Source organism: Citrus clementina, unplaced genomic scaffold (assembly GCF_000493195.1).
Source record: "Citrus clementina cultivar Clemenules unplaced genomic scaffold, Citrus_clementina_v1.0 scaffold_6, whole genome shotgun sequence".
Taxonomy (NCBI): domain Eukaryota; kingdom Viridiplantae; phylum Streptophyta; class Magnoliopsida; order Sapindales; family Rutaceae; genus Citrus; species Citrus x clementina.
In genome coordinates, this window is record NW_006262139.1 from 16,846,251 (window position 1) to 16,862,066 (window position 15,816).

At 38.0% G+C, this 15,816-nt stretch overlaps 3 protein-coding genes across 3 annotated transcripts; 1 reads left to right on the plus strand and 2 right to left on the minus strand.

Moving 5' to 3' along the window:
* Positions 1–367: 367 nt before the first annotated feature.
* On the plus strand, positions 368–4,392 carry LOC18038326 (importin subunit beta-1). The gene is made up of 3 exons (XM_006429401.2): positions 368–647; positions 1,227–3,661; positions 3,770–4,392. The coding sequence occupies exons 2-3, from the start codon at positions 1,242–1,244 to the stop codon at positions 3,966–3,968; spliced, it is 2,619 nt and encodes an 872-aa protein (XP_006429464.1). The 5' UTR covers positions 368–647; positions 1,227–1,241; the 3' UTR covers positions 3,969–4,392.
* A 372-nt stretch (positions 4,393–4,764) lies between these two features.
* LOC18038327 (probable L-type lectin-domain containing receptor kinase VI.1) lies at positions 4,765–7,228 on the minus strand. Its single transcript, XM_024181473.1, is given in 3 exon segments — positions 4,765–4,922; positions 5,128–6,602; positions 6,605–7,228. Coding segments are annotated over 3 exon segments (2,139 nt in total). The 5' UTR covers positions 7,128–7,228; the 3' UTR covers positions 4,765–4,781.
* Positions 7,229–8,692: 1,464 nt separating this feature from the next.
* LOC18039846 (lectin-domain containing receptor kinase VI.3) lies at positions 8,693–10,777 on the minus strand. The gene has a single exon (XM_006429403.2). It carries the CDS (start codon positions 10,751–10,753, stop codon positions 8,693–8,695), a length of 2,061 nt encoding a protein of 686 aa, XP_006429466.1. The 5' UTR covers positions 10,754–10,777.
* Positions 10,778–15,816: the final 5,039 nt, after the last annotated feature.

Below are 15,816 nucleotides of genomic sequence, written 5' to 3' on the forward strand. Positions count from 1 at the left end.
TTTATATTCTTTTTATTTTTATTTTATGTGATCCGAATTTAAAACCTGCAATGTTTACGAGATTTTTTGGAGTTTGGGTCCAAAGCATTGGTTTATACCAAGTTGAAAAGCCCAGCCCAAAAAGACAATTTGAGTATTTTCAAATAAAAAATGTCGACGATTTAAAATCCAACACGTGCCAACCATCCACACGTGGGAGATTTCAAAAAAAAGAAAAAAGACAATTTCAGCATTTTCAAATCAAAACTGTCAACGGTTCGAAATCCAACACGTGCCAACCATCCACACGTGGGAGATTTTCCCAAAAAAAAAAGAAAGTAGGGTTTCTGTGGTGGGTGATTCCGGGCAGCCAAAATCCCCCCTGCCCACCCCTGCCCGTTGGTTTTTCTTTTCACATGCCCCCTTCCTCCCGCTTCTCTAAACATTCGAATTCATTTTCCATTATAAATATCTCTCAAATTCACTCTCTCAAGCCCTTCTATAAAACCTTTAAAAAACAAATTCTCAACGACACTAAAATTGTTTTTCAATTTTTCGCTCTCCCATAACTTCTTGGCTTTTTGAATTTTAGGAGAGAGAAGGAGAGATAAACCCGGTTCCCGTTGTGAATTTAAAGTTCTAGCTGATTTATTCATTATCAGCTTCAGGTATTATTAATCTAAACTAAACTTTTAGCTTTATTTCGACTTTGTTTATTTGATGATTAAATATCTACTTATGAAGTGCTTTTTTTTTTTTGGGCAGTTGTTTTTGTATTTTTGATGAACTTTTTTGGTGATTAGGGTTTCGTATTTTATGGATCTCACTTGCGATTAGTTGTTAATGTTTTTTTTTTTTTGGGGCTTTTAAGTGAACTTATATAGGGTGTTGCTGTTTGTGCTTTTCTTCGATTTATTGCTAGCTTTTGTTCGTTTGAAAACCTAAATAGTTTGACGATATATGATGAGGTTACTGTCGCAGTAGTCTGATGTTTTTCGATTAAAATACAATTTTGGTATTGAGGATGATAATGATATCAACTGTAGATAGAGTGAAATGTTCTTATTTATAAATACATAATTTTACATTCAATATTATTTTTTCAAGTTTTTGGTGCTTAATCTTGTGGTTTCAAACTGTTTTTGCCATCTTAGAGGTTGGAGTTTCATCGGATGTTTATTGTTAGTTATTTATTGTTGGTTCTCTTATTTCAATATCATGAATCTGATTGAGGATATTGTTTTCAGTGTTAGTTTGGGACAATGGCAATGGAGATTACCCAGTTTCTATTGGCTGCTCAATCAGCAGATGCAAATATCCGAAATGAGGCAGAGGCTAATCTTAGACAGCTTCAGCAGCAGAACCTCCCTGGATTTCTTTTATCCTTGTCAGTTGAGCTTGTAAACAATGAGAAACCTACTGAATCTCGTAGATTGGCTGGTATTATGCTTAAAAACTCTTTAGATGCAAAAGATGCTACGACAAAGGAAGATCTTGCTAAGCAATGGCTGGCAATTGACATTTCATACAAATCACAAGTCAAAGACTTACTCTTGAGAACACTTGCTTCACCTGTGCCAGAGGCAAGGCACACTTCTGCACAAGTAATCGCAAAAATTGCTTCGATTGAGATTCCACAGAAGCAGTGGCCTGAACTTATTCGATCATTGCTTAACAATATGACCCAGCAAGATAGTCTTGCAGCACTGAAACAAGCAACTTTGGAAACCCTTGGATATGTTTGTGAGGAGATCTCCCATCAGGATCTCGTGCAAGATGAAGTGAATGCTGTTCTCACTGCTGTTGTCCAAGGCATGAACCTTGCTGAACATAGTGCTGAGGTTCGCCTTGCAGCAACAAGAGCTTTATATAATGCCTTGGATTTTGCACAGACCAACTTCCAAAATGAGATGGAGAGGAATTATATCATGAAGGTAGTTTGTGAGACTGCCAAGTCCAAAGAGGTGGAGATTAGACAAGCTGCTTTTGAATGTCTTGTGTCAATAGCGTCAACATATTATGAGGTGCTTGAACCTTACATGCAGACACTCTTTGAGCTTACATCAAATGCAGTAAAGGGTGACGAAGAGGCTGTTGCCCTCCAAGCGGTTGAGTTTTGGAGCTCCATCTGTGATGAGGAGATAGAGCTTCAAGAGTTTGAAAATCCAGAGACTGGGGACTCGGATTCTCCCAATTACCACTTTATAGAGAAGGCTCGGTCATCTCTCGTTCCTATGTTGCTTGAAACTTTGCTCAAGCAGGAAGAAGATCAGGACCAGGATGATAGCATTTGGAACATATCAATGGCTGGTGGCACATGTCTTGGTCTTGTTGCTAGAACAGTTGGGGATGAGGTTGTGCCTCTTGTTATGCCTTTTGTGGAGGCTAACATAGTGAAGTCAGATTGGCGTTGTCGTGAGGCAGCGACTTATGCATTTGGCTCTGTCCTTGAAGGGCCAACCATTGACAAGCTTGCTCCACTGGTTCATGCTGGTTTCGATTTTTTACTTAATGCAATGAGGGATGAGAACAACCATGTGAAGGACACAACTGCCTGGACTCTTAGTCGCATTTTTGAGTTATTGCACTGCCCGGCTACTGGATTTTCTGTGATTTCCCCTGAAAATCTACAACGAATTTTGACAGTATTGTTGGAGAGCATTAAGGATGCTCCAAATGTGGCTGAGAAGGTTTGTGGGGCAATATATTACCTTGCTCAGGGTTATGAAGATGCTGGACCAAGCTCTTCTCTTCTTTCACCTTACCTAACAAGTATCATTGCCGAACTTCTTAGAGCTGCTGATCGTACTGATGTTGGTGGCTCAAAGCTCAGATCTGCTGCTTATGAAACCTTGAATGAAGTTGTTAGGTGTTCTAACATTACTGAAACATCTCAAATCATAGCAGAACTACTTCCAGCAATCATGGGCAGGTTAGGACAGACTCTTGAACTTCAGATTGTGTCATCAGATGATAGAGAAAAGCAAGGAGATTTGCAAGCTTCTCTTTGTGGTGTTCTGCAGGTCATTATCCAGAAATTTAGTAGTACTGATGCCACCAAATCCTTTATCCTCCAGACGGCAGATCAAATTATGGTATTGTTCCTTAGGGTGTTTGCATGCCGTAGTTCTACAGTGCATGAGGAAGCAATGCTTGCAATTGGAGCTCTGGCTTATGCCACTGGACCAGAATTTGCGAAGTATATGCCTGAGTTCTACCAGTATCTGCAGATGGGGTTGCAGAACTCTGAGGAATATCAGGTTTGTGCCATTACAGTTGGGGTAGTTGGTGATGTCTGTCGTGCCTTGGATGACAAGGTCTTACCATTTTGTGATGGAATCATGTCTCTTCTTCTCAATGCTCTGTCAAATAGTCAACTCAACCGTTCTGTTAAGCCTCCAATTTTATCTTGCTTTGGGGACATTGCTCTTGCAATAGGAGTGCATTTTGAGAAGTATGTCCCCCATGCACTTCAAATGATGCAGGAAGCTGCTAAGGCTTGTGCACAGTTGGACATGGAAGATGAAGAATTAATAGATTATGGAAACCAGCTCAGGAGTAGCATCTTTGAGGCATATTCTGGTATTCTCCAGGGCTTCAAGAGTGCAAGGGCTGAGGTGATGATGCCATATGCTCAACATCTCTTGCAGTTCATAGAATTAATCTTCAAAGACAACCACAGGTATCTTCTTTTCAACCTCCCATCTAGTCTCACTATTTGTAATCTATTTTGGTTCCTTTTCATTTTCTGTTGTGGTTCTCATGGCCTGATCTTTTCCATGGTTTGTAGGGATGAGAATGTGACAAAAGCAGCAGTTGCTGTGATGGGTGATCTTGCCGATGCTCTGGGCCCGAACACAAAACTGCTGTTTAAAGACTCCTCATTCTGTAATGATTTTATGAGTGAGTGTCTTCGATCAGATGATGAGCAGCTAAAGGAGACTGCTGGTTGGACCCAGGGAATGATTAATCGTGTTCTGGTTTCATGAGATCAAAAAGGCCCCCGTCTATGAAGAACATAATTATATCTGGTCAATTGTCTTCCTTTGTTAATGCTGGGTCAATTCTCCTTTCTTCAGTTTTCTGATAAAGGTTATAAATATCTGGGGAACTTACAAGTCAGTGATGTCATGTATCAATGTTTCTTTCGTATTGCAGTTAGTCCTGGGTTCTTATGTGTCCACTTTTTGTGGTACAAGGAGGAAGTAATTAGTTAAGCACTAGCATTATTGAGGTCATTTTGTGGAAAGGGTGGTCAGCTACTTGTTGAACTTTGTTGTTTAAAAGCAGCCACTAATCGGTGGTTTATTGAGTCACTTTCAGGTTATGATTCCTGATAGTAATTACCAAACTCTTCTGAATGCTGCTACAATTCTGGACAATTTAATGAAATCAAATGCTTTGGAATATCTAGGCAAGCAATTTGAGATTTTGTGTTGTATTATTTTCCAGGGCATGGAGAATTTGTTTTATTTCTTACTTCTGGATTTTTTTTTATGATTGTTAAGGACATAATGCATTGTAACAACGCCTGTAATATATCGGAGGAAGCCGATGCAACATCATCCTTGTAAACGTTTTTGTAACTCAAATCATCGAACAATCAATTAAACGTTTCAATAATTCATTATGAACATATCAAAGTCACGGGAATGTGCAATTTGACTGGTTGTGTTCGAGTGTCGACCAGTGTGAATACTGTAACAAGGTTTGAGACCGATTACTGATTCTGCGGACCGGCGTCTGTTGAAGTGGAAGAGACAATGGAACCGTGGGGATGAGCGATGAGAAGTTTTGATGCATCAGTATAAATGGCTTCCGATAATGTTGAACAGAATGCATTTTCTTGTTCCAGTGACACACTGCACATAGCTTGGCTCATGATAGGAGCAAACAAGCCCCATCATAATGAGAACACACACTTGAGTATACGTACATGCAAACTGAGAACAAATTGAGGAAAAATAATTAATCATAAATCGGTATCAAAATACATCACAAATGTGTTAGGCTATCTCCTAGCGTCCATCAGTCTACAACTTTTTGGTAGACAGAAATTGCAAATTAACAAATTGAAGAAAGAAAACAAAGTTAGTGTCATTGCTGACAGTATCGGCCACTGTCCATAGAACTGAAAGAAATTCACACAATGGAAGATGAACGATGTGATGATTTGAATGTACCGGTAGAAATCTCGTCAAATGTCCTCGAGCTGAATTCATCAAATCCCTGTCGATAATCAATAGAGCCCCAGTCATTATTGAAACGGAGTTGTTTTTCGCCACTGAGGTACCGCATGACTTGTCTCATGGTAGGTCTAAATTGTGTCTTATGGGAGCACATGAGGCCTAATTTCAGCACCAGTTCCATCTCTTTAACTACGTAACTTGAATTCAACAATGGATCAGCCACATCGAGGATTCGACCCAGCTGATGGCATTCCCTTACCCATTCCACCAGAAGTAAGTCACCTGAACCGATAGGCCTTCTACCAGTCGCGACTTCGAGAAGCAGAATCCCATATGCAAAAACATCTGAACTGGTAGAAGCCTTGCCAGTTTGAGTCAATTCTGGAGCAATGTAGCCAAAAGTGCCCACAACATTGGTCGTGTGAGGCATTCCGCCGTGGTCATACAACCTGGCAAGACCAAAATCTCCTAGCCTCGCGTTCATTTCTGCGTCTATCAGCGCATTGCTCGGCTTCACATCTCGATGAATCACAACTTGCTCCCATTCTTCGTGCAGGTACAGCAGCCCTGAAGCAATGCCTTTAACAATGTTGAATCTTTGCTCCCAGTCTAAAACAGAGCCGTCTTTCGGTTTGAAAAGAAGAGTATCGAGGCTTCCATTAGGGATATATTCATAAACTAGAAGGAGATCATTCTTTTGTTTGCACCATCCATGGAGATTAACCAAATTCTTGTGCCTTAGACGCCCCAAGCTTTCAATTTCCGCTGCAAATTCCCTCATTCCTTGAAGGGAATTACGCGTAATCTTCTTAACAGCAACTTCACCTCCTGTTGTTGGCAACACACCTTTGTAAACTGAACCAAACCCTCCGATTCCAATTACCTCACTCTCTTTAAACCCCTTCGTTGCTGCATAAAGATCCTTATATCTGAACCTGTGAGGACAATCTTTTTCCCAATCCTCAAGAGTCTCAGAATTTGACCATTTTCTATATATCAGGAAAAACACCAACGTGCCCAACAAAAGAAAAGTCACAAGACACAAAGAAACAATAAGAGCTAAAATTTTAGGATTATAAGATGAGGGTTCTTTCTCTTTTGGTGGCTTAGGAAGTTCGGAAACATTAAGTGCTGGAGCCACTCCATTTAATGAAAAACTCCATCCCAAAATGTAATGTGAGCTTGATTTTTCACCTGTAGACGCCGAGAAGCCAACGTACATAGTTTCTTTAATGTAGCCTGTGAGATTGACTCCAAAAGATATGAGAGCTCTCATTGGTTTTCCTATCTCTGCAGGACTTATTGTTACGTTCAAAACTTTTTGCTCGCCATCATACTCAATCCAAGCTTGAATAGGCTCGCCGCTTTCGAGGGTCATTTCTTCTTTATGATCTGTGCCATTGATATAGTACGAAGCCGGTTCTGATCTGTTTGAAACATTGTGTTGATGCCAATTCCCACATGGTTTCCTTGGTTCTCCGCCTTGTCATTAAACCCGTTAACCGTGTCAAATTCAACAATGAGAATATGGTTTGAGGGCTCACCATTGTTTGTTGAGTTCAAGATCCCAAGGTAATGCTCAGGTTGTGCACCGGGAAGCTTCGTCGAGGGAGCTAACAAGAAGGCAAGTCCATGGCCACCGCGGCCTGATCTTGGGGTTGATATTTCAAAGACAAAAGTTGTGCTGAAAGAAGAAGCATTTGGAGATGGAGAAGCACTTGTATCAAACATTTGTATTGGTTTGACATAGAATGCATGGCCTATAACATAACGCGATCTGTTAGTGAGCTTAAGTGCACCACTAGGCTTGATAATTTCAGCTCCCTGTAAGCTAAGATTTGTCGCACCACCATTAAATCCTTGGAAGATGAAGCTGCTGCTTTGAGATTGAGCAACAATATTAAGGCGGATGAAGAAGAAGAATAAGAGAAACAGTGCCGAATAATTTCCCATGTCCATGGGGAATGTGATGGTTGACTAAAATATGCTTTAATTTGCTTGTATCAGCGAAGTTCTATAAACAATTATGAACTAGAAAGAGAACATGGGCATAATATTTTTTAAACTGTAGAAGAGAAAAATGATAATACATAGGGAAAATGGAAGACTTGAAAATTCAAAGTCAGATGACATTTAAATTGAACAGTGATTGTGACAATGATGATTTGAAAGTTCATGAAAATGTGTGGTGTAAACAGCTTTTGCGGTATGAGGAAAGCTCTGATCTTTTTCATTGCAGCTACACAAATGGACCATTTTTGTCTTATCACGCTATTGGTGAATTAAATGTTAGCCACATAGATTTTGCTCAAAGTCAAGCAATAATTTATGACTTTACATCCATATAAGAAGTTTCCTTAAAGTTCATCTAAGCGATCACAAAACTTTGGGTTAGAGAATCATTAATGTAAGGTTTGTTATTCATGAAGAATCATCAATTTTGTCAAACGCTTTAGTCTCATTTACACCTAATAATTAATTATTATTATTATTCATCTTTGTGAGGCTTTCATATCCTTTCATCTTCAATTTTGGACTAGAATTAACCGAATTCAAGTTAATATAAGGGATGTTTGTAAATGCTAATTTCTGCTTGATTTCAAAACTCTCACTTCTAATTGACATATAGTTTTTAACTAATGGTGCACCTATTTATATACTCGGTACTTAGCTTTAGTTACAAATTAAAATTCAAATATATCCATTCATTTATATAAATTAGACTAATATGTTTAAAATAATGTTATATATTCCAAGTGTGATGTATCATCCATTGAGTATATTCACAATTTTTAAAGTATTTTTATTATTATTATTATTATTTTTATTATTATTATTATTATTATTATTATTATTATTATTATTATTATTATTATTATTATTATTATTATTATTATTATTATTATTATTATTATTTCGTAACGCCTCCCCGTTGGGGATAAACTTTTTGAAATAGCTTTTGGTAATTTGGAACATGAGAAATGCTATTGTAACTTAGTTGAGATTAATATGATAGAAATCATTTATTATCATAGGTATAAAATTAATTAATTTTATTATTAAATTATTATAATATTTATTCCTACAATTCAATTAACGGATGACACATAAAATACCATATCAGTTGAGAAATCAATTTAAGTATATTATTGCAAAGAACAATACCACTTCAATTATCCAATTAAATCTATCAAGTAGGATTTTTAATGTTTAAATTGATACAATTTGTTAAAATCTCCAAAGGGTTGTTGGTACCGATGGGCACCGTAGTCCCCTTCTCAATTTAAATGGATTATATTAAATTTTAAACAACATTTAAAAAATTTATTAGCTTCTATTGCCATTTATTAGAGTTTTTTTTTTCATGTGAAATATTTTAAGAAATAAGAAGCAGAACAACATTGAAAAAAAAAAAGTTTGTAGTGACTAAAAAGTAACAAGTTGCTTTTAATGCAACTAGACTTATGCAATTTCTAATCAACAACAAAGAAAATAGAAAAAGAAATAATCAAAGACATGTACAATTACCTACCAGCTTCAATAGAATTAGAAGAGATGACACCAAAGGATGATGAAAGCTGTGATGTTGTGATATTGTCAGTAGAAATTATTTCCAAATATCTTGAGTTCATTTCAGACCTTTGAGAATCAAGAGAGCTCCAATTATCAATTATTGGAAGCAATTCATCCCCATTGAGGTACCTCAATACTTGTCTCATTGTAGGCCTAGCTTCAGCTTTCTGATGTGAGCACAGCAAACCCAATTGCAAAACCAACTCCATCTCTTCAACAACATAACTTGACCCCAAATTTGGATCAACAACATCAAGAACTTGACCTAAATGTTGAAACTCCAGCACCCAATCGACCAAAATGAAGTGATCTGAATCAATAGGTCGTCTCCCTGTTGCAATTTCAAGAAGCAAAACCCCATATGCAAACACATCGGTGCTGCAAGAAGCCTTGCCTGTGCGGGCTAATTCGGGTGCTATGTACCCAATGGTGCCCACAACATTTGTTGTGTGTGAAATTTTGCCATGATCAAAGAGCCTGGCAAGGCCAAAGTCCCCAAGCCTTGCATTCATATCAGCATCTATTAGCACGTTGCCAGACTTCACGTCGCGATGAATCACAACCTGCTCCCACTCTTCATGCAAATATAACAGCCCAGCTGCTATCCCTTTGATGATATTGAACCTCTGTTCCCAGCTTAACACAAAGTTTTCGTTATCAAAGAGCAGAGAATCAAGGCTTCCGTTTGGGATGTAATCATAGACTAAAAGCAGATCGCGTTTTCGCTTGCACCAGCCCTGGAGATTAACCAAATGCTTGTGCCTTAACCGTCCCAAGCTTTCAATTTCTGCAGCGAATTCTCTCATTCCTTGAATTGAATTACGCGAGATTTTCTTCACCGCAACTTCAGTAGCACTTGTAGGCAAAACCCCTTTGTAAACTTCACCAAAGCCACCAGTTCCTATCACTTCACTCTGTTTGAAACCTTTAGTAGCTGTGTAAAGATCACTGTATCTGAATCTGTGAGGACAATCCAGCTCCCAATCTTCAAGAATCTCGAACTGTGCTATCCTTCTATATAGTTTAAAGATGAGTAACGTACCCAACAAAATTACAGCCACAGTAGATAACGCGGCAATAAGAATCTTGATTTGGAGACTAAAAGAATTAGATGAGCTTCTTTCTATTGGCAGAGATGGAAGCTGCGAAAGATTGAGAGAAGGGGCTGCTCCATTCATTGAAAAACTCCATCCCAAAATGAAATGAGAGCTTACTTTTCTACCCGTAGATGCTGAGAAGCCAACATACATGGTTTCTTGGAACGCAGGCGATAAGTCGAGGGGAAGAGACAGTAGGGGCTGTGATGGTTTCCCAAAATGAAATGAGAGCTTATTTTTCTTATTCATAGGACATATTGTTACGTTCACAAGTCTATTCACTCCATCATAATCTATCCAAGCCTGGACAGGATCGCCACTCTCCAAGGTGAAATCCTCCTTTGTGCCGTTTTCATAATAAGCAGCAGGCTCTAATTTTATCGATTTCATGCTATTGACATTGATGCCGACGTGGTTTCCTTGAGAGTCTGAGGTTTCATTGTAACCATTAACAGTATCAAACTCAATAGCAAACAAATGGTTTGAGGGCTTGTGATCGTTGGTTGAGTTTAAAATACCCAAGTAATGCTCAGCTTTGCCGCCGGGAAAGCTTGGTTGAGGAGACACTGTGAAGGCAAGGCCAAAGCCTCCTTGGCCTGAATTTGGAGTCACTATTTGAAACACAAAACATGTGCTGAAAGAAGAAGCATTTGGTTTTGATGACAAAGAAGTACTTTTATCAAGCATTTGAATTGGTTTATTATAGAAGGCATGGCCTATAACGTTATGTGCATTGTCAGTGAGTCTGAGTGCACCAGAGGGTTTGAGAATAGAAGCTCTTTCTCTAGTAATCAGACCTTGGTTTGTTTTAGTTTCATTGAATCCATTGAAGATGAATTCTTCTTTTTGCTGGGAAAGTGCAGCAATTACAGGAAAGAAGAAGAGACGCAAAGCGAATGAAACTGTTAAGGCCATGAGGGTAATTTAGAGAAAAGTGAAGATTTTGTGTTGAGTCCAAAGCACAAGAGGGGTTCATGATTTTATAAATGATCATAAGATCAGAAATGCGTAAGAATTAATGACGACGGCACAACAATAAAGGACTTGAAGACTTGAAGTTGTCCAAGTCAAATCATGCATTTTAGAGTTAAGGTTTGGTTAAGCAGATTTCCCTAACCACGTTCGGTCCTCACAGAATCATTAATGAGTAAAATTATGTTACATGTTTGGATATTTCTCTTTCATCATCATCATCATCAAATTGGTCGAATTTTAAAATGAAAACACCTGCATTAAAATGCACTATACGTCTTGGATTCACAAATGATGCGGTACGTTCGTCTCATATTAAACAACAAACTAAAAGAAATTTTTTTGTACCTCAAAGTTAATGAAACGAGTTAATACAACTAGTTGAAGTGTTATGGGGTTCTAAGCAACACAAATGAGACTTGAAACTATAGTCAATCATCATGCGCGTGACAGTCTTCAGAGAAAGCAAGCCAGTCCATGAAAATGGGAATCTAAGAGTAACTAGTTACTAAATTTGCCGTGTTGCGAAGGGAGATATGAGATATGAGAACGTTCTGTTGATTTTTTCTTTGTTTATTGACCCGCTTGCTAAGATTGCTATGCATGCATCATACGCAACTCTACTAACAATTTTGCAAGTTGAAAAAGTCTTTACAGAAGACTAATATATACGATTGAATGAATCCATGTGCTTAAATAAGAAAAGATATTATTGATACCCAAAATAATCCTTTTTCCTCTTTCCTTTTTCCTTTTTCTTATTAATGCGAGGTAGATTAATTTAATCAGCACCAATCAAGTATCTATCTATCCATCTACCACGTACCAATCTTTTTCTTTTGTTTGAATAATTGAATTAGCATGATTGGTCCCTTTTGTGACTCAACCAAAATTCTCCTACGTCGAGATGCTCACCCGACACACACTGACTTCCAGGCGCACCATTTGGTTAACGGAAGATAGGTTGGGCCTTGGCCCATCTGAAAATTATGGTGACTAAATTGTCCAATATTAAAAGATAGAGTGCTATTAGGTAGTGAGAGGGATGAGAGAATGACGAGAGAAACGACAGTAGTTACGGCCGTTTCGCCTCTCATTCCTCTTGCTTGTTAAAACATTAAAAAAAAATTGAATAAAGAAATGGCGCGTGAAATCTAGCAGGCTTTCACTTTCCTCACGCAGGCTTTCACTTTCCTCTCTCACACAAATCACGCAAATCACCATCTTCTCAACTTAGTAACTATTCACAACCTCCCTCTCCAACCAAAGCAAATGTTCAAGGCTTCCCTCTCTAGTCAGCAACCGGTCACGACCTCCTCCCTCTCCAGCCAACAATTGGTCACGGCCTCTTCCCTCTCCAGCCAGCAACCAGCAACTGCTCACGGCCTCCTCCCTCTCTAGCCAGCCTTTCACGACAAGCAGCACTGTTTCCCCCTCTCTCTCGGCAAACATTAAGTGAGCGGTGGATTTTTTCAACTTGTTCTTTTTCTTTTAATTTTCTGTTATGTGAAAGATCTGGAACGTATTGTGGAATTTAAGCTTGTTCTTTTGGTGGGTCTTGTTGGAATTTAAGCAATGTAATAAGCTAAGTTGCTGAGCTTGTTCAACTTTGGTGTTTCTATAAGTTTGTGTGTTTATCAAGTGACAACATTAGCAGTTAATGCTCCGTAAATTTTCTGTTTCACAAGGATACTTTATTTTTGGCTATCTATTTCTGCATGCACTGTCATATGTCAATTTTGAAAATGATTCTGCTTCTGGAGTTGTTGTGGTTTATGTTATGAATTTTGTTTTATTTCAATTCTATTTGGTTTAGAAATTTTGTAAATTTAATTTTTTTAAAACTGAATATAAATGTTAATTATTTTGTAGGAATGGAAAATTTTGAAAATGAGCGTGCAATTGAAGATGTGCGACTGAAAAAATTTGAGCCAACTCTTGGTATGTTATTTGATGGTTATGAGGAAATGTTTGAGTTTTACAAAGCATACGGTAGACAAGAAGGGTTTCCCGTGAAGAAACTAACTAGTAAGAAAAGAAGCGACAAGACTGTAAAATATGCGACCTTTGCATGTGGCCGTAGCGGCAAAGCAGATAGTAGATCTACTAATTTGCTGAAGCTGAAACCTGTTGTGAAAACTGGTTGTGAAGCTAAAATCGGAGGTTGTGTAAATGAAGAGGGAAAATGGATTCTTCGAACTTTAAACCTTCAGCATGATCATGGATTGAGTCCGGACAAAGAAAGATATTTCCCTTGTAACCATAGAATTAGTGCAAGTGTAAAAAAACGAATTGAAATGAATGATTCTGCGGGAATTAACATTGCCCAAAATTTTAATTCTATTGTTGTCGAAGCTGGTGGGCGTGAAAATATGTCATTTTTAGAAAAAGATTGTATAAATCTTATTGATAAAGCAAGACGATTACATCTTAGAGAATGAGATGCTATGACAATTTTAAAGTACTTCGAGAAAAAACAAGCAGAATGCGATGTGTTTTTTTTTTTAGCATTGACTTGGATGAGCAGGATCGATTGAAGAATGTATTTTGGGGACGTTGTCACATTTGACACCACGTATCTTACGAACAAGTATGATATGCCGTTTGCCCCTTTTGTCGGAGTTAATCATCATGGGCAATCTATTTTGTTAGGATGCGGATTGATTCTCACGAGGATATATACGGAGACATTTACGTGGCTATTTAAGGCATGGCTATCATGCTTGTCCCACAGTATGCTTTGCAGTCGCATTATTCTTTTCCTTCGATGACGTATGAAGGATCTGCAAGTGGAAATTTTCAACAATTGTTACATCAACAATGTAATGAAGACAACAATTGCCGCAATTGATGTTTGACTTGTATTTGTTTTGATTATTTTCACTATTATTTCAGCTAGATTTGGCTTGAGACGACAAATTGATGTTTGACTTGAACTTGTTTCGATTATTTTCACTGTCATTTCACTTAGATTTGTGTTAATGTTTACAAGTATTTTCACTATCATTCCATGGCTTGCATGTACATAATGAACTAGAGATGTTAGGTGCACATTCTGGATCAACATATATCATGTACATTTCTTTTTTCGGCTCATTTTATGGATCTTCCAAGATGTCCCCATTCAATGCCACAAGTATAAAAGACTGCACAATCGTTTTCAATCAATGACATTATGAATGAAGATCTATCATATGATAGTCACCTCATGGCTCAAGTGCCATAAATTCCGGTCTCTACTATATATGGATTTTTTTGTTACAGGAACAGGCACGTTGTGCTTTGTAGCATATTCAATAGTATTCCTTCCATGGAGCCACAACATTTAACTCAGGATTTAAAGCAAAGAATGCAAGCTCAAAGCGGACTTGAAGATTGAAATTATAACAATATTTTGACGGGCTTTTCTTTTGGTGGCTAATTATGAATGTATCACCAAATTAGAACAATTTATAACCAAATCATAGTACAAATTAAAAGAACTTTAAAAAAAATCTTCAATATAAAACATAGTAAAATAATTACAAGTATTATAATGAAATCATAACATAGTGTTTGTCTTCTTCGAAGTTCATCATTAAACAATCCCCTCTGCGCTTCACATAATTAAAACTTAACAGACAAGCATTCAATCTCCAATGCCAACTTTTTAACTTCCTCCACTAACAAATCAATTTTCTCTTTACAGGATTTACGGTCTTCTACCCATTCAAAGTTCTTACATCCTCTATATTTCCAAAATTTACGATTTGGATTCTTTGTAGTACATGACGTAAACAACTCCATTTGCTCACCGCATTCGTTACATATTTGCAATGAATTTCGAGTTTCATTTGTACTAGATGACATCTTGGAAGTTAAAATTACAGCAAGCATGCAATCCTGGAAGTTAAAAAGAGAGCAAAAATTACAGCAAGCATGCATCCTGGAAGTTAATCACAAGCAGCAAAGATAAGACTTTTAACAAGCACATGGAATGCGGAAAAAAAACCCAACAAATTAACAATAGATTCAAACTTCCCATTACATTCCAAAACAATTTCAGAAGCTTAAATTCCAACGAGACCCACCAAAAAAACAATCTTAAATTCCACAAGACGTGCCAGATATTTCACATAACAGAAAAAGCAGAGTGAAAAAGAACAATTCCAATGACACCCACCAACTGAACAAGTTTAAATTCCACAATACGTGCCAGATCTTTCACATAACAGAAAATTAAAAGAAAAAGAACAAGCTGAAAAAAGCCACCGCTCACTTAATGTTTACCGAGAGAGCCAAGAGAGAGGAGGAAACAATGTTGCTTGCCATGAAAGGCTGACTGGAAAGGGAGGAGGCTTTGAGCAGTTGCTGGATGCTGGCTGGAGAGGGAGGAGAGGCCATGAGCAGTTGCTGGTTGCTGATTGAAGAGGGAGGAGGCCGTGAGCAGTTACTGGTTGCTGGCCGGAGAGGGAGGAGGCCATGACCGGTTGCTGGCTGGAGAGGGAGGAGAGGTCGTGACCAGTTGAGTGATTTGCGCAAGGAGGTGATGGTGATTTGCGTGAGAGAGGAGCGTGAGGGAGAAAGGAAAGTAGGCTGGAGATAAGGTTGGATTTTCCTCTGCACGCACCCATTTCTTTATGAATTCTTTATTCATTCTTTTTATTTTTTTAATGTATTAACGAGCGAGAGGAACGAGATACAAATTAATTAATGAGTGTACTGTGTACATGTCAATGCATCATCATCTCCATGCATAAACTCTGACTAAGGGAGATCCTCTCCATTCCAACACCATTTCGTTTTCATACTCTCCTTCTATCCTCACACTATACAAACTTGCCCCTTCACTCACCATTACTTTGGCTTCCATTAAGCTTTCATTGCTAAATCCGACCCCTTGCAATGAACCAAATCCGCTTTGAAAATCACCAAATTCTTTAATTTCCTTCCACTCTTCTAACAAAGCAAGAGAGTCCACAAATGGTGCCACAAATAGACACTCCATTGCTATTCTTGCTTGTGCT

Coding starts and splice junctions, on each gene's coding strand:
- LOC18038326 (XM_006429401.2), top strand. CDS start 1,242: ATGGCAATGGAGATTACCCAGTTTCTATTGGCTGCTCAATCAGCAGAT. Junction 3,662..3,769: donor ATCTTCAAAGACAACCACAG/GTATCTTCTTTT, acceptor CATGGTTTGTAG/GGATGAGAATGTGACAAAAG.
- LOC18039846 (XM_006429403.2), bottom strand. CDS start 10,753: ATGGCCTTAACAGTTTCATTCGCTTTGCGTCTCTTCTTCTTTCCTGTA.